We start from the raw sequence: 27,233 nt of genomic DNA, 5'->3' as shown, positions 1-27,233 counted from the left end.
AATTACTTCTTGTCAGGTGTTTTAAATGTGAGCGTCGTAAACCGCGTTACACGTGCTTCTTTTAGTGACGTATGATTCAGGTACACCTGAGACGAGGCGGCACGAAGGACCTCGTGTGAGAGGATGCGAACGAGACTCAGCCGCGGCTGGAAAGATACAGATGTGTCAAGCTGGCAGGCGTCAGCCAGACTATCACCGGAAGTGACGCGAGTTGCTCTATAAAGCGACTTGTGTGTGTATGACAGCGTAATAGCGTAGGAGTAAGAGAAATGTCGTTCGGATTAATAAATACACGCAGTATTTCGACTATTAGTGGCGATCTCAGTCTGACTTTCACCCTTTCCTCGCTTTATACTTCTGTTTGTTCACACGGATGAGAGTCCGTGGAGGTTTTATTCCGAAACTTTGCACCGGAAGCCCCAAAGTTTCCCGGACACCAGCTTGACAGGAGGCTGGAGAGCGACCAGATGGAATTCTGCACTGCCTTCTTAACAGATTCCCCACATTTTAAATCGCATCGCACACATTTTTAGCGGACTTCCCTGCGAACAACCAGCCCTGGCGTGACCGCTGAAGCCTACCCGAGAGTCTCGGCTGCGCTGTGAACCGGGACAGAAGCGGTGAAGACATTTACAGAGACCCGACCAAACATCTCCCCACTGTAAGTATCATTTCTAGCCCATACTGTCGAAGAGCAATAGCTCCCAGTTAACCTAATGGTACGATCACTGCCCTTGACAGTCTTTATAACTTCAGCCGGGCTTGGCACGTTTAAATGTGCGCTGTGCTGATACAGGAGAGCTTCCTATTGTCCTTTCCAGCTGTGTTTTTTTTTGCTGAAATTATGCAGACAACTGTGATTAGCTCTGGAAATGTGTCAAACAAAAAGGGAGTTTAGCCGGAGGCGAGAGGGGTGTAGCCTTGTTAAATCACATTGTCTGGGACTGTTTATGCGGCCTGATCCGCTGTTTACTGCCGCCTGATCTGCAGGCTCTTATTCCTCTAAACACTGTCGTGCATGGGAGCTTTAATTCTCCAGCATCACATAAACAGTGTGTGTATTTTGTTTTTGTTTTTTTTTCCTCTCAGCTGCGTTACTTCAGGCGACCGCCGTCAGGTTGGTCAGATTGAAAACAGCGCGGCTTCCGGTCACTTTCTTCAGAATAAAACCGTTCAAAAAACGTTTATCCTCTATCTGCAATAAAATCTGAAATGATTATTCCCTCAAGCAGTTAGCCAGACAATTAACTGCCAACAATAATAATAACTGATTAATGCCGTAATGTAATTATCAAGTAATAATGCTGATCATTCTCTGATTCCATCATTTCTAAAGGAGAGCCTCTCTGTATTATGGCCTGTGTCAAACTGTAATATCTCTGAATGTTGAGCTGCACAAATCAAGCCATTTAAAGCCCGGGGAGTCTGGGAAACTGTAACTGACATCTTACACTACAAGTTAATCATTAATATATACAAAAAAATAACTAACAGACTAATCCATATTGAAATAACTAATAATGCAGTGACATGGACGGTTGAAGCATTATGTACAGGGTTGGGAATGCTTGAACACTTGTACTATCAGATGCTTTTATTCTGAATACCTCACCACCTTATATCCTGTGTTCCTCTGGTTACTTCCTTGTGCGTTGACATACAGACAGAGCAGAAACACATACAGTAGGCTCTCATATCCTGGTAGGAACAGGCCTGTCTGTCACTGGTTCAGAACATTAACCCACACTGATCCTGCTCTTAACAAGTGACTGTATCTCCTAACAGACAGTGACCTTGTACATTATAAACCAGGCTTTTACTGTCACTCCCCGCAGCATGTGTGGCATATTACCAAGGCTTTCAGGAGTAATACACTGATATAGTCAATGACAGGCAGGAATACTTTACACTTGTCACACTTCTCAGTGTCATCTTTCCATATTTGTGTTTAGCAAGATATTTTTAACTACTGGCTTGTCTGTCACTTACAAGAAGTTTAGAAGTGTGGTTTTGGAGTTAGTGTCTGTCGCAACGCTACAACGACAAAAGTGAATTTGGAAGGAAGGCTTGCCTGTCAGACTTAACGGAGAGAATAAAGGTTTTATTAAACCAGTTCATAGCCTGTGTGTACCAGTACACAGCGTCTTCCTCACCCATGATGGCGTTTATCAAAGCAGCTGGACGTAGAGCAGGTGATGGCAACTCTGACACAAAGCAAACCACAGATCCACAGCTGAAAAAATCCAGTCAAAGTTCAAAAGAGAAGGGACTTTTCACATCATTATCAATCTGGGGAATGGACTCAACGAGCTGATGTTTGTCCTTTCAGGCAGCGTTCCTTCCACGTTGCCCCGGAGAGGACAATTTCCTTGTGAACCTCAGGGAAATCTCTTTGTAGTCTGAGACGGGCTGCGATGTGGCGTCATCAGTTCAAACGCTTCGATTCTGATTTCTCTGTGTGGGAGCAGACGCTGAAGCATCAACACAGCAGAAAATCTCCTTTTTCAAAACAGAATTTGAAGCTAAACAGGGATTTTAAATAGGATACCATCTGAGTTTGATTACTTAGATTCAAACTGAACTTTTTTTTCTTTTTCTAATTTTGCTTTAACTCAATAAGTAACTATACATTAGACTTTTTCATCTGAATATAACTTAAGACATCTTATGTGATGCAGGACACCTGCTGGCCGAATGGCATGTAGGTGTGACGCATCACTATGCTGCTACGTTCGCTCTGAGGCTCGGTCACAGATCACTATGTTGCTGCACTGGAATGACATCGATTAGTCACCAAACCCACCCACTACTGTGCAGTTTGCACTAATTACGGTGTTTGTCACTGTTATCTGATGCTGCAGGTACACCGCAGGTAGAACAGCATTAAAATCAAAGATAAATAGAGCAGATAGCAAAGCAAGCGTTCACAGGAGGCAGCAGATAAAAGTAGAGCACAAATGCAAAGAGAAGAAATGGAACAATGTGCAGGAGAACATACGAGAACATCCGTATAAATAAGGAAACACTGTTATATGTTTAATTAACTAACTGAAAAGTTCACATTTGGGGGAACTGTGCAGCGTTTGCCTGTTCGCTCAGACTGAAGCAGAGCAGCTAGCTGCGTGCGCTCAAGCCCAGTGGGCACCAGATTAATTCCATTACATAACATTTAGTCAGTCTCAAGTAGGCTACAAGTGAAAATGAAGGCTTCACAGCAACCTAGAGCTTAAGCTTTCCAGGACTCAAAGAGGTGTTATTAGATGATTAAAACAGACCCCTGAAGTATTCTTTATTAATCTGAGACATTCAGTAACAGCTGCAGCCACAGGGCTGGACGACGGAGCGGAAATGTTAGACCTATAAGTGGTTATTACCTGACACAGCAGTCTGAACATATGATTGGATAAAAAAAAAAAGCAGGAAAGCTTGTGCAAGCACAGTAACTACTTCCTCATCGCCTGTTTATCCTTTGACAAATATTGACTGAGCTGAAGTTTTGTAGTCGCAGCGTAAAGTGATGATAAAGTGAAACAGAAGGAGCCTTATTCTATTCTATTCTTATTTTTTCTGAACATGTAAACCTCCTCCACAGAAGCATCTGGTCTCATTAATAAAGTGGAGCGAGTTCCTTAAAGTCATATGTTGTGTCTCTCTGTCTGTTGCAGCAAAACAAACTGGTGCATCATATTTAAGGGCGTCAGGTTCAGTCTGACCTTCTGATGATGATGTGTGTGAATAAGTCATCTTCTTCCATGTGATTTCATTTGTTAAATGTGAATCAGCAGCCTGCCCTCTGACCGGTGCCACTGAGCAGAGAGCATTACGATTAAAAACCTTTACGTCCAAACTAAAAGCACTGAGCACCAAGTCAGAGACGAGGACAGTGAACACACTCGGCTGCGTTTTTGTCTTTGTCAGGTGAAAACCTTGTGATTCCAATTCGAGCTGTTTTCTTGTTTTTCGCGGGTGTCGAACAATCGGAGAGCCCTTTATATAATCCTACAAACAAACTGCACTTTAATGAACGGCTACTGCCATTTCTTCCTCACTGAGGAAAACACTGGCGCTCACTGTGCTCTCCTCAGATATCTCTGCAGAGGATCAGCTTATTTTCTTCATCATATCGCCGTGGCACCGCGAGCTGCAGCAGCTCTTATCTTCTAATGATGCCCTGTGGACGGCTGCTTTATGACAAACTTCACCAAATCTGAAGCTGATCATGTTTGGGGCAGCATGTCGGGATTTATTACTATTCAGAATTAGATTTTTTTTTTTCCAATGGAAGCAAAACTGATGAATCAGATCCTGCACAGCTCAGAGTTTACCACCTTGCTTTAGTAGGATCTGGGGAAATCAGAGCGTCTGCTCCTCACTGCTCTGACACACAGCTATTTCACGGTCAGGGTTCTTGTTTCTCCTGTTTTCGTGCGGTTTACCCTCAAAGTGTCACGCCTGTGCTGGGCTGACCGATGGCACATTCGCCATCTAAGCGTTTTCATGACAAAACCTTCAGGAATAACAAGTGAGCGACAGGAGCTCAGACGCACAGGACTGCTCAGACTCTGTGTGAGGTTGTTCTCTAAGTTTTCTGAATTAGAGAGTGACATACAGGCGGGGGTGGAACGGTAGCAGAGGTAGACGCAGAGGAATGAAGGTGGGCGTCAGGGTTGAGGGGGAGTGTAATGCCCTTTTACATTCCCAGATGAGGATTAGCAGTCACAAGTTTTCTGCCTGCTCCTGACCCAGCCTGGATTGTGAAGGCCACTGCTGCTTCCTGGACCCTTTAAACTGAACCAAACTCCCTCTGTTTCACTCAGACACCACACACGCGTCTCTGCTCACAGCATTAAGTTACCTATTTGTAGTTTTCCTCTGGCATTTTTCACTTTCCATATTTCTTTTACTGTCAGCTGACAGCTGGGTTTGCGGCTAAATGAGCACATGAGGTTCTTGTTAAGGTTCTGACAACATGAAGAAAGGCTGAGAAGTTAAAAATAAGCTGCAGATTGTGGAACTTTCCTTTATTATATCCTGAATAAGGCGGATGGGGCACGCACGGCACTGACACTGCTCTGTTTAGTGCTCGGCATATCAGTATGTTATGTCTCAGTAACGCGGCTGCAACAGAATCCTGCAATAACCAACATCTGCTGGCACCTTCTTAACTGTTGATGCCCAAACAGTCGCTGACATTCTGGCAGCGCCGGGGCAAAATACAGTCAGAGGAAAGGAAAACCAGATTTTATGAATCACAAACAGCCATGACAGTAACTAACGGGGACCTTTGGAGCGAACGGTGAATTTTTCAACAGACACAGCCTCCCTGCCTCCCTGTTTATGCAGAAACTGATTTCGGTGAAATGTTTTGGAGAAATTTGAGGTTTTTGGAACAGACAATCGCGACCTACCCCTCTGTTGTTTCTGCTGTTACGTAACAATCTAATGTATTGACTATGACTTTGATTATCTGAAGACTGGTGTCAGAGGGGCTGCAGCTGTCGCTCCTGTAGACGAGAGATGACTTTGGTATGTGTCTCTAAGGTGCGAGAGGAATCCTGAAGCACAAACACACACGTCATTTGTATTTCTCTCTCAGCAGCCTTTTGTCGAGTTTTCATTCCAGGTTTAAAAATTCTTGGGGGGGGGGGGGGGGGGGGGGGGGGGGTGTTGTCTGGGATGAGGTTGGCTGATATTTTGGATTTCGTATTAACTTTATATTTGTCTATTTTCACCTGTAAACTGTCCAGTTCTGTACATATATTCACACATTTTATACAAACTTAAGGCAATCTGATTAAAAATGTCTCTTAGTGTTTATAAAAATGATTCTGACTTATATATTCTTATCAGGTTTTCAGAAACTCTGGGTATTGATGTCTACATCGGCCTCAAAAACTCAGTGTTAGGTTTTCCTCCATTGTTCTGCGCTGCAGACGAGCTGGCGAGCTCCTAAATGTCACAGAAATGTTAGGAGGCAGAAGTGCACTCGTTCACGTCCGACATCAAAGTCTGTCACGAACTGACGACAGACACTGACTCCACGCTGTTGTGCAGAGTAAAAAAGGAAAACTGGCATAATCCCACTCACATGAAAATAATACTGATCATTATTTATTGCATCCAGCTTGTCGTTGACTCCTCTTACGCAAGTCCTGCATGTGTGTGTGTGTTTTTGTTTCCCAGGTCCGAAGGCGAGTTTGTTTCCCATCATGCCGCTGTTTGGTAAATCCCACAAGAGTCCGGCAGACATCGTCAGGACCCTGAAAGAAAACCTGGCCATCCTGGTCAAACAGGACAAGAAGACAGACAAGGTAGAGAAGGACAGACAGCATGTGTCTGTGTGTGTGTCTGTGTGTGTGTGTAAATGCCTGGGTGTCCAGGGGCCCATGGGTGACAGCCCTCTGTGAAATTAGAGCATGGAACAGTCTGGTCCTGTCATCTCCTGACACTTCACTGTCAAGACAGTTTACTCTCTCTCACAAAGGCACGCACACACACACACACACGCACACACACACACACACACGCACACACACACACACACACACACACACACAAAGCTCAGGTTCTCCGTCTTCCATCTGAACAAAGTTGACTCTTAATCTGTAATGTTTGTTTGTTTTGGTCCATATTTGCATTTGTCTTCCTCCATGTGGTCAAAGAAAGACTCCACAGTCCACATGTCCCCTCTCTCTCCTGTCTTCTCCAACTCTTCCACTCTGTCCTGCAGGCGTCTGAGGAGGTGTCGAAGTGTTTGGTGTCCATGAAGGAGATTCTGTACGGGAGCAACGATAAGGAGCCTCACACTGAGACCGTGGCCCAGCTGGCCCAGGAGCTGTACAACAGCGGCCTGCTGATCGCGCTGGTAGAAAACCTGCAGGTCATAGACTTTGAGGTAAGGAGAGAGGGTTTTTTTTTTTTTTTCTTTTTTGTGAGTTGCTCCTTAACCACAAAGCGGTTCTGCAACATCACGAGTGTGCTGCCTCTCATGACTAAGCTGCCACAGAAACATGGTGGAGGAAATAATAAATGAACATGCTTCAGTTGTGGGGGGGAAAGAGACATTTAGGAGACTGTGTTCGGAGGACGTAGCCGTGCTTAATGTTATCCACATGTTTCCAGGGGAAGAAGGATGTGTGTCAGATCTTCAACAACATCCTGAGGAGGCAGATCGGGACGAGGAGCCCCACTGTCGAATACTTCTGCTCCCACCAAGAGGTCCTCTTTATACTGCTGAAAGGGTGAGACACCCACACGGAGCACGTCCTCTAAACACTGTAGAGTCTAAACGGCTTCCTGAGAGGTGAGACAAATGCTCTGTGTCTGCTTCAAGGTACGAGACGCCCCAGGTAGCGTTGAATTGTGGGATCATGCTGAGGGAGTGCATCCGCCACGAGCCGCTCGCCAAGATAGTTCTTCATTCCGATCATTTCCACAGTTTCTTCAACTACGTGGAGATGTCCACCTTCGACATCGCTTCCGACGCCTTCGCCACCTTCAAGGTACCTCAGGTGTTTCTGTTCTAGTCTGGGTTTGAGTCAGGATTTAACTGATGTCAGTTTTTGAAGCCGATGTATTTTTGGATAAAAAGAAAAACTCAGACTGATATTTTAAAGCCTAATTTAACCAAAACTTTTGTTTAAAATGATTTTACTTTTTATTATTTGGGAGAACCTCCCTTTAAGGTAGATTAGGAACTTCTTAAGACGGACTGATGCAGGTTTAATTTGATGTTTTATTGAGCAAAGCTCTTTGCAGTTGTTTTTAACGTTTTTTTCGTTTTAAAGTTTTTCCTGATAAATACGTGTAGAAATTAATTTTTAAAAACTGGACAGTTTTAATAAAAATCCATTGTTGATATCAGCGAGATAAATCTTTTAAATCTTCTTTTTTTATATTTGAGGGCTAATTTTTGTCTTGGTCATTATGAACAAGTTACAGTTGAACAGTAATATGTTTTCCAGTATTTTATGTGCTTTATTATACAGAAAGTAGCCATTTCCAGCTGAAAATGTTTACCAGTGTCCATGACCGAGAACAGACAACGACACAAACATCCTATAAAAAGCCTCTTACACCTGATGGACTGGATTTCTCATTTATGTTCCTGTCTTTATTCTCAGGATCTCCTGACAAGACACAAAGTGCTTGTGGCAGAATACCTCGAACAGAACTACGACGCTGTGAGTGCACTGACTCACGCACACATTTCCCAACACTGTGGCTCTGCCCCAGAGAGGAAACACACAGGCCGGCTAAACACACAATCCCACACTGTAACAGCTGCCACACGCGTTAACGCAAGTGTGAGCCACCGAGCGCTATTTGGAAGCATAAACATAAACACTGTCCACAGCTTTAAATGACTGCTTGACCAGGAAGACCCCAAGAGAGGAAACATACATAGATACACGAGTAACCAGATCAGGAATCGGTCACTGCAGCGCTCATTGGACACACTGTGGTCACACACAGGGCCTTGTGAGGGTCTATTCAATAAGCTGAAGAAGGGGGCAGATATGTGGCAAGTGAGAAATAAATTTTTGACTAATACACTAAAAGTTCCAGGAAAAGTGAATCACTGGAAAGCCCTGTCAGTGTCACAGCGCCTCTACATACAAAGATCTGCTCTATGCTGTCAGCTAACCAGGGCAGAGGGGTCCCTTTCATAGGTAGGGCCCCTGGGGGTCTCGGCCCCAAGAAACCCTGCACAAAAGTGCCTTTTTTACCTGGACGTTGTATGTTGACAGATGCCTGCATGTCGCTGTGAGGCCTGTCAGGAGACGGTGCTGTGGGCTCAGCAGAGTCGATGTGATCCTGGAGCCTGTGACCAGGCTGAGCCAGGCGACGGCACATTGATTAGATTTGGCCCTGATCTTTTCAGGCTCTGTGATATACAGCGCACTACATGACGTCCTCAAAATGAACTACCAATGATTGTGGTAATGAAACTTTAAGATAAAATATGAAAAGCTCTTGTGGAAGATCAAGGCCAAAGGTTGTGTTATCCAGAGTCCTAAGGTCTCTCCGTGTGTGTTTTACTTTTCTGAATGTCCACATCCAAGTTTGACCTGGACCTGACATGTTAAACCTGTTAATAATGTAAAATAATGTGTGCTTCTTGTGCCATTGCAGGTGTTTGCAGATTACGAGAAGCTGCTGCACTCTGAGAACTACGTCACCAAGAGGCAGTCTCTAAAGGTTTGGCCTTGACTCATGCATTGATTTGTAAGCAGCAGACAGTCTGTTGCAATGTGGCTGATATTTCTGTAAAACAAACAAAAGGGCCAACGCTGTGAAGTGATACCTGCTGTGAAACTATTAATGCTGCGAGAAAGCTTCTTCAAATGGGAATTCAATGTGCAGCTGTTCAGCAGAACAACAGCGAGGCCTGAGCAGCACAGAGAAAACACAACCACCGCACTGACCTTGGTTCACCACAGCTTCGACTGTGTTTTGACCAGCTGTGTTCGTGGGTGGGAAGCCAGTGAAGGATTGTTTGTTTGTTGCTATGGTACCAGCTCCTACCTATCAGAGCAGATGGAGGGCGGCTTACGCCCTCCCCAGGCCAACAGAGGGAGCTATCCACCCAGGAAGCCTCCGGTGCAAAAAGCCTGTTGGTCTTTGGAGACGCCTGCTGTACACTTCACACTTCAAACCAAGAATCAATAATGACATGGACTTCTCTAATAAATCTTTTTTTTGAACAATCTGTCCTCCAGCTTCTGGGCGAGCTGTTACTGGACAGACATAACTTCACGGTGATGACGCGCTACATCAGCAAGCCGGAGAATCTCAAGCTCATGATGAATCTGCTGAGAGACAAGAGTCCCAACATCCAGTTTGAGGCCTTCCATGTCTTTAAGGTAAAACCCCCTGGCTCAATCATCTCATTATCCTCAATTATCCTCAGCCTCAGTTGGGTGTGAGAACGTGGCTGTACAATTATTTATTTAACATGCACGCTTAGCTGTGTAGTCTTAATTTAACTTGACAGTAACAACAGACGTCAGTCCAGCAGTCCCTGCAGTCCATGCATGTAAACGTCTTTGTTTTTTCGGCTGCTCCCGTCCCCAGGTGTTTGTAGCGAACCCCAACAAGACGCAGCCCATCGTCGACATCCTGCTCAAGAACCAGACCAAACTTATCGACTTCCTGAGCAACTTCCAGAAGGACCGCGCAGATGACGAGCAGTTCAACGACGAGAAGACGTACCTAATCAAACAGATCAGAGATCTGAAGAAACCGGCCTCCTAGAGAAGCACCCCCCCTCCCTCTGCCCCAAACTTTTTATCAATAGGAAGACATAGAAAAAAAACACATTAACAATAATGGTTATACTATTTAAAAAGAAAAAAAATCTTCAAGACGTTATTTGTCTTTTTTCTCTTTGTTGGTTCATTAAAAACTTGTGTAGTTCTCAATCACTGATCTTTTGTAAATTTTTTTTCATGGAAATTTTTTTTTTCATCTGTAGCATGTAGTGCCACAACTCATGGTGTTGGAGGCAGCTGATTTGCTTTGTCAGGAGAACCAGAGATTAAAAAAAAAAAAAAAAAAAAAGCTTTGGCCAAAATGGTCAAGTGGCTGTCGAACACACAGACACGACCATTTTTGTATTTCTAATCACCAGTCGCTGCACACCAGTTAATTTCTAACTGTCCGTCTGCAAATCAGAAAAATAATGAAGAATTTCTGCTTGCTTTCTTTTCTTTTTTTTTTTTTTTTTTTTTTTTTTTTAAGCTTGGTCAACGTGCCTGGTCTGAGATCAGGCTTTAGAGTGAGAACATCTGAAGTGTGAAACACTTCCTCAGTCACTGCTCAAAGCTTCGTTAGCCAAACGGCAACAGTAATGCTCAGATACCTTCTGCTGGCTAAACATCTCTTTGTTATCGTGCTGCCAATTCACAGTCAACTCTCCCACTGATGAAGCAGTTCTCTGAAGCTGGGAACACATTACACAATATGTAAAGGCTGATTACAGAGATTACTTTGCAGTTTGCAGGAGTTTAAACTGACCCTGACTGGTCACAGTTTGATTTTCTGAACTTTACCTGAACTAGTCCAACGCGCAAAAGTTACTTGTTAAATGTGTGATGCCGAATCTTTCCGGTCAAATCTAAATGTACGAGTCTTCACGTGTTCCCGGCTGAAGAAGCCTCCACCTGTGCCAATCTGTTTAACTCAATAAGCTTTAGTGAGACTGAGAATGGACGTGTTTAGAGACACGTGGTGTCCGTCACTGTTGACCAAAGCTGGCCAATGAAAATAGTAACTGTAAACATATTTTAAGAATCTTTGAAATGAAGAGCCTTTTTAATTGAACGGCGACATTGGGCTGCTATCGGTACAGTAAGCTTCAATCATTTTGATCACTGGTTCTCTTTGCTGGTGGCTGATAGCACTTTCTGTATGATAAAAAAAAAAATAATAATATGATGATGATTCAAATGTTTGTTTTTTGTTTAAGCTGATCACTGTTTTCACTCTGCTTGATGGTAATTTTTTTTTTATATATATAGTTTAATTTCTTGTCATGTACAGTTTCTGGTTTGTACACCTGAAGTGAGTGCCATTGCGAGTGAGAACATTAACAGGAGGCACTTTGCTGTGTGAAGGACAGCAGCTGTAAAAAAATATGGCTGTTTGTGTTTTTGTTTCACTCCTTTTCTTTGTGTACCGTCACAAACGTTTCGCTCTGATTTGGATCTGATGGTGTTAGAAACAGGCGAGGAGATTCAGAGGTGCCTTTTTGGTTTGGTGTGTTTTCCCTTTTTCTTTTTTTTTGTATTTTCAGTATCTTTCTAGGGGGAGCTTAATTATGTTGATGAAAATATGCTCTGATAGAACATATTTGTTGTGATTAAGCAGTGAACCTCTTAACTCACTATATTTGAGTTACGCTGTCAAAGAAGCATTTTGAACTTTCTGCAGCTGATCGGTTGCCATCATGTACAGAGTCACTACACGTCCGTCGCCCACGTAGCGCTAATTCAGTATGTGAATTACAAGCTGTGTCGGCTGCAAAGTCACTGGGGAAACAGAGTGAGGCCAGAGTTGATCTGTAACAGGACTCAATGGTGAAATGTAACTGTGAAAAAAATCCACATGTAGTTAAAGACTTTAAAGACTAAATTTGCATCCATTAGTTAGCTAAATATTTTAAAGTCTATTGATTAGGACTTGAAGATTTCATTCTCAGCAGATTTAAAGTAAATTTAAGGTTCAAACTGTTCAGCTGTCTCATGTTTAATCACTGAATCAAACAGAAATAAAAAGCAGTAGGGGAGTACAGTAGGGTGACTAACAACTGTAAACCTGTAAAGTGACATTTTGTTTTTTTTTTCATCTGGAAACAAAAAATGGTTCAGTTTTTTTGTGTTTGGGTGGAAAATGAAAAACAATGCCAGCTATTTTGGATGTTAAAAGCTGTGACAGTATTTATAATATATCAGATATCAGAAAATAACAGATGCAAATGTAGACCAACCAGTTTTACATCGGACTTGTCAGCTGAGCTACACTCAACTATTTCTTCGTCTTGTTTTTGGCCTGTTTTACAACTAAAACCATGAGCAGCTACGGCCGAGCTGAACTCCACATTATGTTCCCGGTTCCCTCTCTGAAAGCAGCCACTTCGTTTTCCACACTAATGCTACTGTACACACATTTTCGCAGCAAATAAAAGGATGGGAATGCAAATGTGTGTTTGTGTGCTCAGAATTTTATTTCTGTCTTTTGTTAAGTACCAGTATTTGAGATGCTGATGTTGAAACGTGTTTTTTTTTTTTCCTGCCATATGGCTTCACAGCTAACACTCACATTTAATGTCTCTCTGTGATTTGAACGCGAGTTATAGAAGCCTTTGGACAATGTGTTATAGTACCGACAGGAAAAAGGTATGACATACAATGCAAACAGGTCCTCATGCAAAAAAACATAAAGCTTGAAATTAACCCAATTTCCCAACTCAAATAAATACATTAAAATGATGACACAAGCTATGTAATCAAGTTCCTTCCTCCTTAAAGCAGCTTCATGTGGCATTTTAGCAAACACCTGCTGAAGAAATAAGCTGCGTCGCTTCCTTCATCCCAGTGACAACATTCATTCTTCTTCAAACGAAATCTCATTGCACGAAAATGTCACGCTTCACTTCACAGTGAGCGTGTGGCTGCCTCTTTGTAGAAAGAGCATGAGTATCCTGGAGGAGAATTCATCGTTCTTTTAAGCCCGAGTGCATCTGGCTTCTGTTCACATCAGATCTAAAACAATATCATTATAATCCTAAAAAAAATTCCTAGTGTGAGAAAAACAGCCACGCGTCTTTCAGATATTTTCAAAGCAACGGTCCATCAGGGGCCTGTGTATCTGTAGTTCCTTTAAACCTTATTCAAGTCAACAAGCGCTACACCCATCACTACCAGCGCACACACACACATACAGTATGCATGTCTTCATATCAATACTTTATACCATTTAAATAAATTATTCACCCAAAAATTCTACACATCACAGTTTATATTACTATAAGAAATATATTATTTTATACGCAGTATCTGTTATTTCTACTCTTCTTCCTTCCATTTAAAAATTGTCCCGCATTCACGTGGTCCATTTATTCTTTACCTCTTCCATCACTGGTCCCTCCATCCTTTGCTTCTTAGTGGTTTCCCTTTGAGGTCGCTGTATTGCACACTTCTCAGCCTGTTCTCGTCTCTCCAACTCACTGCCGACGACTTCTTACCGACCGGACTGGTAAAAGACACAGTGGGAGGAAAAGTTTCAGAGAAAAGTGTTTGAGGAACGTTCTTGCTTCTCTGAGCCTCAAAGGACTTTATGGATCGTCCTCCAGTCACCTACCACTAACAATTTCTATTTTAAAAACTGCAGCCAGTCGGGTGCATTTGACCTGTTTATCAGTCAGTGTGGTGTAAAACACACACCTGCTGATGTTCAGCTGACAGAAGGCGAGTCGTGGGATCTGCTGGTGCACAGCTTCTTGTTGCGGTGGCTCTCCTGCTCAGTTTGCCTGCTGTGCTTCCCAACACAACCGTCTGGAACAAAAAATACCTCGGTTAACATACAAGGTCAGGCTGCTCTTTCTCCAACATGTGACCCCAGTTACAACTGTGTGGCATATGAACTCATAAATAGATGGAACTTACTGGAAATGTGAGGAGAGGACGCGGAGCAAACTGAAGGGTTTCTCTGCCACTGTGAAGACAGAGAAATGTTAGATTCTTTGAGGTGATGAAATTATCAAACGCACCAGAAGAAGATTTCAGTTTGAAAAACAGAATAAATGACCATATAGATTCTTTCTCGAAAGCTTGAGTGTAAAGATTCACCTCTGTGAAGCTTCTGTATCTTTCCATGGCTTAAGACTTGACAATTGAACCTATAGGCTAATTTTTTGCTATAGTACATATAAAAAAACATAAATCAGCATATAACAACATCAAATGGGATGATAAGGCAAAAAGAAAAAAGTATTCCCAATAATTATTATGATTATTATTATTATTCATCCCTCCCTCCATGTGCTCACTATGAACTTGCTGATGTCCTTCACGCTGCTGAACCTCAGGTAGGAAATGTCGCCCTTATCTTTGTCCCTGTCCTGGTCACTGGTGTAGATGTGTGTGATGCCGGCTCCCCTGATCAGAGGGACACACTCGTCACACGGACATTTAGTTACAAACAGCATGGTGTGCTCCCCCGGTTTGATGTCTCGAGTCCTAAAAGCATGAGGAAGAACTGATTGTTTAAAATGACCTTTTTACTTAGTGACTGATTATTAACACTGTGTAAATGGAAATGGTCTGACCTGAAGGTGAGGGCGTTCTGCTCTGCGTGGACAATGTATCTGTATTTGCGTCTCTGCCGGTCCTCTTGTTTGTTGTCCATCTGCGGGTACTCAGCGTACTGTGAGCCTGCTGGGTAAGCGTTGTACCCGCAGCCCACCAGGTACAGACTCCCCGTTCCATCGCAGCCAGCCTGGAGGACAAGAAACCCGTTCAACATAACACTGCATGAACAGTATCAGTGAGAGAGGACATGCAGCACAATGAGACTGAAATGAGAAATGTATAAATCCCTAGGTTTGTTTCAGAAACCCAGTATTTCAAGTGAGTAACCATTTATTTATCTATACATCCACTGCTCTTTCATGTCCACCTATCACCTACAGCTGCAGAGACAGCAGAGGAAGGATTACCCAGTGCTCATCTTTGCAAACTTATTCGAAGTAATGCAAAAATTACAATAGTGAAACCCTCCTGTAGAAGGTCAGACCAGTTGAAATATTATAATTCAGCGCTGGACATAAAATAGTCAAAGAAAGCTGAGCTCACCGAGAGTCCTCTGGCCCAGATCACCACACCCACGCCCACTTTGGGGTCCTCTGGAATGAAAATGACAGTTTACCATGTAAGAAGCTGGTGGCAAATGGCAACTCTGACAAGAACACTGTTTAAAATGGCTGTGACCTTTAAGCCCGTCATGCAGGAAAATGTCCTACAGGCCTGCATCTGTTGCCTCAGCCCTTTAAAGATTAGAGAGTGGCTGCCTGACTCCTGACACACAGAGATCTGTGGCTGACTTCTAGGAATCTGTCAGACTTCCACAGGCTAAAATGCCAAAGCTTGGATGTGGTTAGAGTCAGACACTTTGACAGAGCTCCATAATTTAAACTAAACTTTAAACTGACATGTCATCCAGCCAAACTCGACCAGTCAGCCAAACAGATTAATTACTCATCACCTGAAGATGTTTTTGCTCTGACTGTTGTGTTGAATATTTGAGGGTTAATGTTGCAGCATTCTCATTATTTTTTACCTTGCTGACATATTTAAGATAAATAGTTAAAGTCTGTTTCAGTCACTTTTTGCTCAGTTTGATCTGAAACAGGATGTAATCGGACGCTGAATCCCCTTAAAGTACCGTGAACTATTGTCTGTGACAAACTGAAAAACCAACCAGACCTGTTCTATAAGCCAGCAGTCTGGCTTGGATAATGCAATGGCGAGCCACCTCCTGGGAGACTTCCTCATGATGAGGAGGCAGCGAGGACATGGCTGATGAAGATGAACACGGTTCCCTGGGTCACGGAAACAACACAATTAACAGAAAATTCAGAGCTGTGATTGTGGCGGGGGGGGGGGGGGGGTGTTTAAAGAGCGTTCTACTTACTTGTAGAATCCGTAGTGTTGCAGTGGCACACCAGCAGCCACTGCAGCTAGAACCTCCACCAGCTCCCTCATGTTGTGTCGCAGGTACGAGAAGTTTGGCTCCACACAGAAGTTCTCCAGACCCATGTGTGTCAATATCTCCCGGTGCTGCTGAGACGTCCCGACCAGGAACTGTCTGGAGAAATCCTTCAGGTGTCTCGTTCGTTCTCTGGAAAGCAGGAGGAATTTCTCTTATTGACAGGCCACGTTACATGTATTGCCCTCCTCTCTGACTGGTGAGAGACTTCTAAAACCAAACCTTTGATTTAAGCATCAAGAAAACAACAATGTGGTATATATGTATGTAGGGTACCTGCTGAAGAGTTCCTCTGTGTTGAGTCCTGGTTCATCATCGGCCACTTTCTCCATGAAATCACAGTCTCTGGACGTCTCAGACACAAACTGTGCCAGGCCAGGTGCCAGCGGCTGCAGCAGCACACAGATATGAGGACGGCTGTTGGACTTCAGCTTCTCTGCAGCCACAGCGTCCAGTGCGGCCTCCTCTGTGATGCAGTGGGGTGGACTGTGGGAGTGGGAGTTTGAACGGTTTGTGGAGGTGGACCTCAGCATGCTGACCTCTGGGTCTCCGGGCCAGAAGGAGATCTGACTGACTCCAGCTGAAGAGGAGCAAACAGCATCATGAGTATTTATTTCTAGTAATGGCAGTAATATCTCCTTTGGAAAGATATATTTTATCTTATATTTTATTCTGCTCAGGCATCAATATGTGAAACTTTACACCCAAGTGTCACAAAGCTGTTGTCTGCAGGCATCGTGTTTTTCACTTCTCAACCTGTCAGTCTGTCTGCTCATCTCTCTGTCAGGCTCCCCCTCACCGTTGATGATCATCTTGAGGCAGGTAGCACAGGGTCTCCTGGAGAAGTACAGCTGACAATCGACTAGGCGGGCGCCATGTTGGATAATGGCTGCTTGTCCTGCGTGGAGCTCTGCTCCTGAACAGTGGAGTCCCACCACCTTACTGTCCCGCACCACGACCAGGCCCACCTCACGGATCTGGATCAGAGCAGATTTGAAACTATTACTTCACAGCTCAAGTGCTGGTAAGGAACTTTCTTTAACTCCCTGTAGCATATATCATGTGTTTAGTAGATGAACTGAAAATTTCACTCATAACTTGGTGTATTTTTTCCTAGGTTGTGTACCTCTCTGTGTGTTTGTACACCAACCTGACTGTGGCTGTCCTCTTCATGTTGTTCCTGAGGGAACAGCTCCATCCACAGACTCAGTAAGGTAAACAGATTTACCTTTGATAACCTGGGGTCATGGCCTGGAGGAGAGACAATAAAAAGAAAATAAGTGAGTGAAGAGTCATCCTGTCCATCTTGTTGGTGCAAAGCTGTAATTACACTCGCTGGAGTGAGACTGTAGACTGTCAGCTGTGTGAGGGACAGCAGAGATCAGCGCTGAATGGTGAAACGCTGCACCACAGTAGCCTGAGGCTGCTCCCACATATTACAGCTGCAGCTAAAGGTAATCTCCCATTTGTCTTATTGAATAAACCAAAACTCAGTTTCTTGTGTTAAGTTCACCAAACTTCCACTATATATATATATATATATATATATATTTATAGACATCAGGATAATCAGAATTTCCCCTCCAGCTATAAACAAGAATAAACAATGTTAGGCTGCTCTGATAAACTCTTCCTCTCTCATTGATCAGCTGTTTTGGTGACATGACAGGAAGCAAGATAAACCACTGCCGTTACAACATGAACTCTTTTTCCATCTGGCTCACCTTGCACTCTGCTGTCAGTCTGGGTGCTGCTGTCTCTGGTGCCTCGACCCGGCCTGGACTGGTCCGCATCGGCTCGGTTCCTTATCTCGCTCCCTTCCATTCAGTCTGCCAGCCCGCAGCCAATCAGTATCTCCGGTCCGATCTTCGGATAAAAGACAAGAGCAACTGAGAAAGAGACAAGACTTCAAATGAGAAACACTTCCACCAGAATTAATATTAACCTGGTTTGTGGTGTGAAGCCGGGCAGACGGACAAACAGGATTTCCGATCACCGCCTTCAAAGTAAAAGCATTAAGAACGGCACCAACAAATTATATGAAGAAGACAAATAAAAGCAGCGCTTAAAAGTATCTTATGTAATATTAATAAAAGAAAATTAATTATCCAATTGAAGCCGTTACTGTTTATATCCAACATCGGAACCGTCAAACTCTTATTCCAAAGTAGTTCTGTTTCTAAGCAGCTAACGGTCGCTAACTTGACGAAGCACAGGGTCATTTCCGCAAACGTCCTCCGACGTAAACACAAGAGGGCGGGGCCAAGTGCAGCATTCTCCTGTGTTGAATGTGTTTGTTCCACAGGGTAACTCCCAGATATCATCACATAACTGCTGCTTCATCACCCTGTAAAAAAGAGCTGGTCACTTCTCTGTAAAACAAAACTTAAACTGTTAATTTTAAAAAAAGGAAATTATAAGAATATTTACACAGTAAGAACAAATCTGACTACTTGAGCACAAAGTAGGCCATACAGCAAATGGGAACAAAGAAGATGGGAGTCATTTATTTCTTCACAGAAACATATTGTCCCCATAACTGAAAATAAAAAAGACTAAGTAAAATAACATGTCCTAGGTACAACAGCAAAAGAACAGTAAAATACACCATAACATCATAATGTTATAAGATGAATTTAAGCATGTTGCCATGAGTTGTGTAAACGTGTCCTATGTAAATCAAAGCTTAAGAAAGCATAACAAAAATATATTCAGATCTTAACACAGTAAGCAAAACAATATTCTTTTTCCAGTTAGCTTGTCCTTTTTTCATATAAAAAAACTGTAAACCTGCTCTTCTGTCCACTGAAGCTGAAATATAACTTTAATAAATCTGTCATAGTTTTACGTGGTTCAAACCAAATTAAAATTGTCCCATCAAGCATCTGAGTGAAACCTAAGAAACAGAAACCTAATAGAGGAAACAGAATCTGAAACTTATCTCACCCGTCTTGCTGCCAGCTGGCCTGGTCACTAACTCTCTTACTCATAGATACTTCAACACACCCAGTGATGCAGCAGAGGGTAAAAACTAGGACCTGCAGGCAGTTAAACCCAAGCTAATAGAACATTTATAATTATATAATAATAATAAAATCACACTTGTTTCTACAGAGCATTTCAAAGTGATAATATTGCTTAGCTTGCAGTTTCTTGTGCGGGTTCAGTCCAGTGCATTCTCACTGTATCTACAAGAAAAAAGCCAACCTATGGAAAATGCATAAATTACCAAGGAGTGATTTTGGTCTTACAGAGGTTGTATTTGGCCCTAAACATTAGCAAACACAAACCGATGATGGACAGTTTGTTGGAGGTCCCAGAGTAACGGGGGAATATAAAGTTTCTGTAACATCCCATCTGCCTCACATACATTTCACAACATTTACACTTGGAATGAGAGAGAAAAAAAAAACGGCTAATAGTGTAACTGTGCATCAAATATTTAGTTTTTTGTGAAATCTGTACTGTAACATGCTTTAACTCATTTTTCTCGTCTTGCCTTCCATAGTGTTTCAAACTATTTCAGCTGTTACTGTTCTACTGAATATAAGGACGAACGCAACTGTAGATTCTTAAAGTGCCATAGAACAAAAATCGAAGTCAGGCAGAATATACTTACCCAGAGAAAACAGACCTCAGTATAAAAAAGGGAAATATACATCCCACAACACATACACAGAATCCCAGCTAAACAATTAAAATAACAAACCAGGTGTCCAATAACAACCCACACTGGAATCTGGATCAGCTTTGTATGCTGACACCTCTAAATGGGACTCGCCTTTTCTTCTGTCAATGCAACAGCTTCAAGAATTCAGCCAAATATAAAGGCTCAGCATATCCAAACACAAAGACTCCACACTGAAAATGACAGGAATGGAAAGTAGACGGAACTCAAAGATGTGTTTCGGGACAGTGGTCCTCGTCTCCTGGCCAGTGTAAGTCAGTTATCTAAGCTCTTTCTGAGTCAGCTAACACGGACACAGACTCTGCTCTTTCAACTAGTTCCCTTCCCCTTGCTTCCAGGTCTTTGGTCTCCCACATTAACTTTTCAGGAAAACACAGGAAGAATGTTGAGTACATGAAAGCACTGGCCGAGAAAAGAAATTCAAGTATACATGGAGCAAGTAAAGAAGACAATTCAGTTTGTCAGAAAAGGCGCCATGAGTTTGTTGAGTGTCTCCACAGGAACTGGCCAAAGTGCTGAGATCAGATCCATGGATAACGCAGCTTAAATTCCATCCAGCATCTTTGTGAGTGATGCTACTTATGTGCCAACATGCGCCTCAGTAACTATGCAAATCAGCATTTTAAAACCGGTTCATCTCTTTCGTTTAGGAATGTGATCAGAACAGATTCTTTTACAGCAGTGCCACGCTGCCACTACCCTTGGATCACAACCACATCCGCTTGGTCAGAATATAGTTTATACTCTACTACCACTCAATTCTTGAAGGCTCCGCAGCGGCTAGCTCTGCTGATAAACTCCTTGAGCATCGCTCCGTCCACCTGCCAGAAGGCTCCGGTCTGAGTCACCTGAGTCAGATGGTTGACACAAAACCTGAAACAAAACTCTTCCAGGTCCTGGAAAAAGACAGAAAGTGAGACCGGATCAGAAAAATGCAAAATGTGGGCGTCCTCTTATTCTTAGGTCAATACTTTAGGACTAATTAGGTCATCATCATTATTAGCCATCACACCTTCACCTGGCATCACAGTACTGCTGTGTACAGTCTGTCTGTGTTCACTGTACCTCTGCGTCGTATCGTATGGCGGCAGACAGCAGGGTGAAGGCGTTTTCCACAGTGATTCCTCTCTTGATGATCTGCTGACACAGACGCTTCAGGCGGTTTTCGCAGTAAGAGGTGGCCAGGTCCAACAGGCCTGCAGACAACACACACAACACACACACACACACACACACACACACACAGGATCTCTACAAACAGCCCAACTGATCAGAAACAAATGAGGGAACATAGCATGTGCGATGAGTGCTAACCAATGGCGTCCTCAGGTGGAAGGTCAACAGTGTCCGTGTAGAGAAACTGCAGGAAGGATCTGTAGACCGGGTAAGAGAACTGGCCGATCTCTATCACGTCCTGCTGATCCTCTGTCCACTGGGAGCGGAACATTGACCGGAAATGCTCACACCTGTTTGAAACAAAAGACCTCCATTTATACTTTACATAGGCCTGGGTATGGAACAAGTGAAGCTGGTGCTGAATGTTTGGTTATAACCTTGTTCATTTATTCTGATTACTTATACCCAATGATATCTATGCTTTATATGCAGATGAACACAACATGCCTAATCTTCAGCACAGCTTTGTGGACGTGAATACATTTGCCGTCGACACTGAATTTAAGGTCAGCCGTTTCTGGACTGTCGAACTCTTTCCTCAGAGCCTCTGCAACCGTCAGGAAGTCATCATGCTCTGGAGTAAAGCAGAGAACAATACAGATGTGTTATGATTTAATAATAAATTTAAAGTAGAATTCCCTTTTACACAAATCTGTTTAGGACAACCACACTGCTGAGGATCAGCGTCCTCACGCTCACCCATTGACATGAGCCTCCACATGACAGAGGGCGTAGCGAAGCAGGCGAAGACGTCATCAGTGTTGGTGAAGTGAGTGAGGTGTGGCAGGACGATGGACTGACCCCGACACTGACCCCACATATACACCTGGAGGACAAACAGTCTTATTAACATCTCAACATCACATAATACAATTAAAAAAAACAAAAAACACACAGACGTTTACTAACTAATGTCATGTCAAAGTAGGAAAAGCACAGGTGTAAATATTAAAATTCATTATGGCTGCAGTGGATTTAGCTGCCTGGTTATCGAAGATGATAAAGACGTAACCCAAAACTAAAATTATAGTCAGTTAAAGGGTCACAGGCATGACAGCACCGCAGACAGATATGAGAGAAGTATCGATGATACAAACATTCATGTCTGAAATTAATTAATATCAATCAAACACATATAAAAACACAAGAAGCATCTACGTTAAACAACTGTAGAGAAGATTAATGGCACGTGTACCTGCCCGCTTTGCATCTTGGCTGATGAAGTATGTGTTGAATGGCAGGCAGCGACCTCAACAATCCTATTAAATGAGAGATGGCTACATGTTAGCACCATGTTTGGTATGTTTAAAACAGTGGTTTTTGGTAAATGTTCTTTGTTTATGAAGGGGAAGACAGGATCCTTTAGTCCACTGACGACTACTCAAGACCAGGAGCGGACGCTGAAGTACAGAGGGAGGAAATGAGGACAGGAAACAGGAAGGTGAAGTCTCAGCAGGATGTGGGAGAAACCAGCCTGTCAGTTCAGACATACTGCTCTCAAAATCAGCTTGAAGCACACACCTCTCCTTCTCCCCTACCTCTCTTTGTCAGCCATGATTTGCACTGGGCTGAGGTGGTTGCTCTTGTTGCCAGTTCCCAATTGACCGTAGGTGTTTGCGCCCCAGGCGTACAGCAGCCCTTCATCCGTCAGCGCCAGACAGTGGCTATAGCCCGATACAATCTGAAAATCAGGAAAAGCTTGAAGTGCTGCAGCTGCTACCAATTACCTCCTTAATTAAACCATCATACAGGAACGCTGTGGGCTGGGTTTCTTAGAAACACTGAGATAATTACATGACTAACAGATGAATCATTAGTGAGTTTTCCTTTGGACGAGATGAGTGAATGGCCGTTGTTTTAATTTTCCGTGGCTTACATGCCATCATCAGTTGTCATTAAATTAGGCTGCCATCTTACCTGTTGAATACACAGCCCTTGGAGTGCAGTGAGGCGACAAGGTGTCAGCTGGTTTCCATTGTTACCGATACCCAACTGCCCATTACCATTGTAGCCCCAGCCATAAACCTAGACAGGCATAAAACAGTCTTCTTTACTACATGAAGTTCAGATTTCCCACAAGGATCCTTTAGACGTCAAGTAACGCCATCTTCACCTCTCCGTTGTCCACCAGAGCCATGGAGGAGGTCTGTCCACATGTGATCCCCACCGCATTCTTGCCCTGCAGGCAGCCGGTGACCTTCCTGGGGTAAGGCTGGTTGGCTGTGGAGCCTGAGCCAATCTGACCACAGTTATTATAACCCCATGCAAAGACCTGGAGAGAGTGAAGTCAAATTTACCAGATTAAAGTTTTAATAAAAAAAGCTTCATGGATCATCATCCCCAAAAAGACCCATGAAGAAAACATCAGTAAAATGATTTGTGCGTTTACGTGCTGTTCTACAAACACACAAATACATAATGTAGACAGACAATGCAATGTTCACACAACACTGTGAAATGTACCACAGTTAGCAAGATTTCACACAGTTACAGCCTTTCCTGCTTACCACACACACACACACACACACACACACACACACACACACACACACACACACACACACACAGCCTAATTAGCTTTAATTCCTTGGGGTTAAAAATAAGCCGCTTAGTCTGATGCTGGACAGGAGGCGGCAACGATAGGGTTCTCAAATGACCTGTCTCAACATAAAATACAACCATATGTTCATATGCTGTTGTTATTTTATGGTAAACCTACATTATATATATTTTTATTTATAATGACTTAGAGGAAGTTTATCCTCCTAATATTACATATTTTAAAAAATCAATATAAATACAATAATCAACAACAGTCACCTCTCCATCGTGAGTGAGAGCCATAGAGTGATGCGAGCCACACGCCACCTCCTTCACTTTCTTGTTCTGCAGGTTAGCAGTGACCAGCACCGGGGACAGGCCCTGGTTGGTAGTCCCATTCCCCAACTGACTGTAGCCATTGTGTCCCCAAGCAAACAGCTGTCCATCTGTAATAACCCAACACAAAGATCATGCAGTGGGCCGAGATCAGAGGAGTCAATGGCTGCTGCATCAAGGATTTCACCGACCAGTCTTCTACTGAAATGTTTAAAGAATTTCACATTAACTTATCTTATGCAGAAAAAAAATATTCACGTCCGCTAACTGTTTCATATATTTTAAAAAATGCATTACATTTTCCTGACAGCTGGAATGAGCCTGAGCTTCAGTCCACATCACACAACCTCTTATCCAGGAAATTAAATCTCAGGAAATTATTTTGTTATATAAGAGACAGGAGCACTCAATAAGGAGAGGAGCAGAGACATATGCTATGAGTTTATAATTTCCTACCTAAATGATTTATATAGCTGGCATGAGTAATAACCTACCCTCCGTAGCCAATAGGACGTGAGGTCCGCTGCCATAGCTCAGGCTGATTACCTTCTTCCCCCGCAGGAAGTCCAGTTTCTTTGGCACAATAATGCTCAGACTGTCTCCAGTGCCAAGGCAGCTACTGCAGTTCATCCCAAATACAAATACCTGGAAAGCAACAGCACACACATCAATATACACAGAGTTACTGCTCATCATAACAGTCAGAGGTTTTCCACCAGGTGCTGGTATATCTAAGACACGCTCCTCACCTCGTTTCCATGTGTGATGTAGATGGCTTCATTACCGGAGGTTCCAAACACACAAGCCTGTCGGACCGTGGCTAGTTCCTCAGAGCTCAGCAGAGAGAACAGGGGCCACTTACTGACGTCCACCATGGCTCCCGCAAAACTCAGCCTTCCTTTCTGAGGAGGAGGAGGAGGAGTCAGGGCCGACAGGGGAGAGGAGGGAGGAATAGGAGGGGGATGACGAGGAGACGGGGGGCCGTGAGGAGGAGGATTTGAAGTTGGTGGAGGTGGGGAGCAAGGAGCAGGACCATCCCTGCTGACACTTCAGAAAGGACAAGATGAGAGGCAATGAATAAGTGGAACGAGGCAGAGAAAAAGCTCTTTATAATAACATTTTTGATAAAATTAGTTTTTTAATGGTCAGATTTATTTCTCTCCCTTTCTAGAGGTCAGAAAAGCCACACTGAATAAAAAAACCAAACACGTTTTGACAGCCAGACTGGACAGGTAAACAAATAACAACAAAGACAGATGCACTCAGAATTACATGCAAAAACAATAATCTATGCATGAGGACCAGGAATACATTTCTTCAGCTTCAAGAGAACTGGAGAATTCCTGGTTTCAGTCATGACTTACTCATGGCAATAAAGCATGGCAGGCAATCAAAGCAGCACAGGTGATCTGTTATAGCACGGCTTTTTATGCCTCATACATTTTTCTGCCTTTGAACTGGGACAAATCCTGCACAGCATCTGTCAATTTAGTTTTATTCCTGTTTCTCTGCAAATATATCACTTTGCTGGGCCAGAACTTCCCTTTACTTCGACATGTATGCCAGCTTTACTCAACACTGTAGTAACATATGGTCCTGTAACTTCTTATGGCTGATGAAACTGCAGATTAAGAGCACATTCTGAAAACGACTGGCATAATTACTGCAATTTTGTTGGACTAAACGCATTTAATTCTATTTACATGTCATGATTACCAAACTCTAAAGGCACTAATGTGGCTCATTAGGGTTTTTAGAAAAGCCACTGAGTCATAGACCATTAGCTAGATGCGTCCTGCAGCTGACAGGCAGGGGGACTTTTAAATTGCTTGATTTCTGAGTGGAGTTTGGAAACGGGGGCTAACCAGAGCACATAGCATAGTCAGCCAGCTAAAACTGCGCTATCTAATTCGAGACTCTCTTTTCAGCCAAGTGTAAATACAAATATATATACAGCCGTTTAGTAAAGCACCACAGCAAGCTTTATGGCACTGAAGCATATGGTAAACGGGAGAAGCTAGTAGCCTTGTTAAGCGCTTTCCTGTGCTATTCCTACCTAAAGCATCGCTCCATGACAATGAGTCAACTGGGAAAAGACAGACAGACAGCGACAACATTTAATAACAACACATCTACCGGTAAAACACCTACGATACACGGGCAGTGTGAAATTACCCGACTGAAATTGTTTACCCGGTGCTGTCAACAGAAACGCCGTCAGACCAAACGGCATCCAGTGTGGCCACTTCTTCTTCTTCGTCTTCTGTTTCTCTGGTAGACCTGGTGCTCCGCGGGCGCACTGCTGCCCCCTCCGGTCATTGGTGAAACTACAGCTCTGAAAATGTGGGAACGAAGAAGTCACAAAAACATAAAAGCAACACATCCACTGTGGCTTATCTGAGGGGAAAGAGACATCAGACGTGGCTTTGAGTTAAACGTGGTCTAACTATAGCTCTCCTTTCAGTCCGTGCCATTAAAAAAACAGCATTTAGATGTGGAATACACACATTTATCCAGATGCAGTCATTGAATCAGCTGGATCCTTTGATCCACCTACAGTGTGTAACTAAAGATGATCATCCCACTTCTATTTGAGATGTTTACATATGTATGTGTGCCAGAAGTGTGCACAGTTAATATCCTAAGTGAATAATGAACTGAGCTTGTAGTTTACCTTGATGTCCTGCAGGTGGAGTTCCACCACATAGATCCAGGTCTGCGGCTTGGATGTGCTGCATCATTAGTGATGCTCTTTCATATTATACAGTGCCAATAAATTAGGCTTTAGGCTTCAGGGTTTGGATAAGGGATCAATTATGTTTTCATGATTTAAGGCTCAGCATAAGACGTTTTCATGAACTGATTTTAAACATTAACTTCTCATGAGCAGTTGACCAGCAGCAGCAGGTCTTCTAGTTCAAATGAGGTAAGTTTCATATCACAGGGGGTCAGATTAAACATGAATCCTTACAAATCAGGATAATCATTTCCAGTTTGGGTTCCACTTTTGTCCAGCAGCACTTGCCTTGCAGTCTGTCCTGTGGCTTAGAGGGCAGTTATATGATATTCCCTGGACACAGGCCATGTTGTGCTTTTCTCTTAGAGCTGCAGCCAACAGATCAATACGTCAGCAGGCTTAGTGTTAACCCACTTCTCAATGGCCTGGTGTCCACTACACGCTGCTACAGGCGTTTAGTCCACAAATCTGACACTGAGAAGCGAG

General features: G+C 43.2%; 4 protein-coding genes across 8 annotated transcripts in view; 2 read left to right on the top strand and 2 right to left on the bottom strand.

Annotated features, from left to right (window-relative positions):
- The first annotated feature begins 445 nt into the window (after positions 1–445).
- On the top strand, positions 446–12,571 carry cab39l (calcium binding protein 39-like). The gene is made up of 9 exons (XM_041032363.1): positions 446–661; positions 6,184–6,311; positions 6,731–6,895; positions 7,123–7,241; positions 7,334–7,502; positions 8,124–8,183; positions 9,136–9,201; positions 9,723–9,866; positions 10,078–12,571. Exons 2-9 carry the CDS (start codon positions 6,210–6,212, stop codon positions 10,255–10,257), a joined length of 1,005 nt encoding a protein of 334 aa, XP_040888297.1. The 5' UTR covers positions 446–661; positions 6,184–6,209; the 3' UTR covers positions 10,258–12,571.
- Positions 12,572–12,751: 180 nt separating this feature from the next.
- cdadc1 (cytidine and dCMP deaminase domain containing 1) lies at positions 12,752–18,621 on the bottom strand. Its single transcript, XM_041032325.1, has 13 exons — positions 18,215–18,621; positions 17,994–18,135; positions 17,420–17,520; positions 17,069–17,246; positions 16,546–16,849; positions 16,195–16,401; positions 15,987–16,102; positions 15,357–15,406; positions 14,831–15,000; positions 14,552–14,741; positions 14,169–14,217; positions 13,947–14,057; positions 12,752–13,755 (listed from the first exon to the last, which is right to left on the bottom strand). Exons 2-12 carry the CDS (start codon positions 18,091–18,093, stop codon positions 13,957–13,959), a joined length of 1,566 nt encoding a protein of 521 aa, XP_040888259.1. The 5' UTR covers positions 18,094–18,135; positions 18,215–18,621; the 3' UTR covers positions 12,752–13,755; positions 13,947–13,956.
- A 129-nt stretch (positions 18,622–18,750) lies between these two features.
- rcbtb1 (regulator of chromosome condensation (RCC1) and BTB (POZ) domain containing protein 1) lies at positions 18,751–26,256 on the bottom strand. 5 transcript variants are annotated; one of them, XM_041032304.1, is made up of 14 exons: positions 26,204–26,238; positions 26,067–26,096; positions 24,760–25,057; positions 24,505–24,655; positions 23,954–24,120; positions 23,247–23,405; positions 23,051–23,158; positions 22,672–22,814; positions 22,329–22,392; positions 21,833–21,959; positions 21,581–21,707; positions 21,272–21,423; positions 21,023–21,153; positions 18,751–20,853 (listed from the first exon to the last, which is right to left on the bottom strand). In XM_041032304.1, exons 2-14 carry the CDS (start codon positions 26,081–26,083, stop codon positions 20,713–20,715), a joined length of 1,785 nt encoding a protein of 594 aa, XP_040888238.1. In that variant the 5' UTR covers positions 26,084–26,096; positions 26,204–26,238; the 3' UTR covers positions 18,751–20,712. The 5 variants fall into 5 exon arrangements, with proteins under 5 accessions (XP_040888238.1, XP_040888241.1, XP_040888240.1 ...); XM_041032307.1 differs by lacking the exon at positions 26,067–26,096 and having other exon boundaries at positions 26,204–26,256; XM_041032306.1 differs by lacking the exon at positions 26,067–26,096 and having other exon boundaries at positions 26,186–26,254.
- Positions 25,451–27,233, top strand: part of LOC121177931 (fibroblast growth factor 14-like) — a 46,133-nt gene continuing 44,350 nt past the window's right edge. The window contains exon 1 of the mRNA XM_041032373.1: positions 25,451–25,470. The gene's annotated coding sequence lies outside the window, so the exon portion shown is untranslated. The remainder of the gene's footprint in view (positions 25,471–27,233) is intronic.

Source organism: Toxotes jaculatrix, chromosome 24 (assembly GCF_017976425.1).
Source record: "Toxotes jaculatrix isolate fToxJac2 chromosome 24, fToxJac2.pri, whole genome shotgun sequence".
NCBI lineage: Eukaryota > Metazoa > Chordata > Actinopteri > Toxotidae > Toxotes > Toxotes jaculatrix.
Note: the sequence above shows the minus strand (reverse complement) of the source record. Positions and strands in the feature narration are given on the sequence as shown.

Bases quoted from the DNA above. Each gene is read 5' to 3' on its own strand.
- cab39l (XM_041032363.1), top strand. From the start codon at position 6,210: ATGCCGCTGTTTGGTAAATCCCACAAGAGTCCGGCAGACATCGTCAGG. The intron at 7,503-8,123 runs GTACCTCAGGTG...CTTTATTCTCAG, and splicing joins ACGCCTTCGCCACCTTCAAG to GATCTCCTGACAAGACACAA. The intron at 8,184-9,135 runs GTGAGTGCACTG...GTGCCATTGCAG, and splicing joins TCGAACAGAACTACGACGCT to GTGTTTGCAGATTACGAGAA.
- cdadc1 (XM_041032325.1), bottom strand. From the start codon at position 18,093: ATGGAAGGGAGCGAGATAAGGAACCGAGCCGATGCGGACCAGTCCAGG. The intron at 17,247-17,419 runs GTTGGTGTACAA...GCTCTGATCCAG, and splicing joins AAGAGGACAGCCACAGTCAG to ATCCGTGAGGTGGGCCTGGT. The intron at 16,850-17,068 runs GTGAGGGGGAGC...GCTCCTCTTCAG, and splicing joins CCTCAAGATGATCATCAACG to CTGGAGTCAGTCAGATCTCC.
- rcbtb1 (XM_041032304.1), bottom strand. The intron at 22,393-22,671 runs GTAGGGGAGAAG...CTCATTTAATAG, and splicing joins ATCATGGCTGACAAAGAGAG to GATTGTTGAGGTCGCTGCCT. The intron at 21,424-21,580 runs GCATGTTGTGTT...TGTTTCAAACAG, and splicing joins AAAGCTGTGCTGAAGATTAG to GTGTGAGCATTTCCGGTCAA.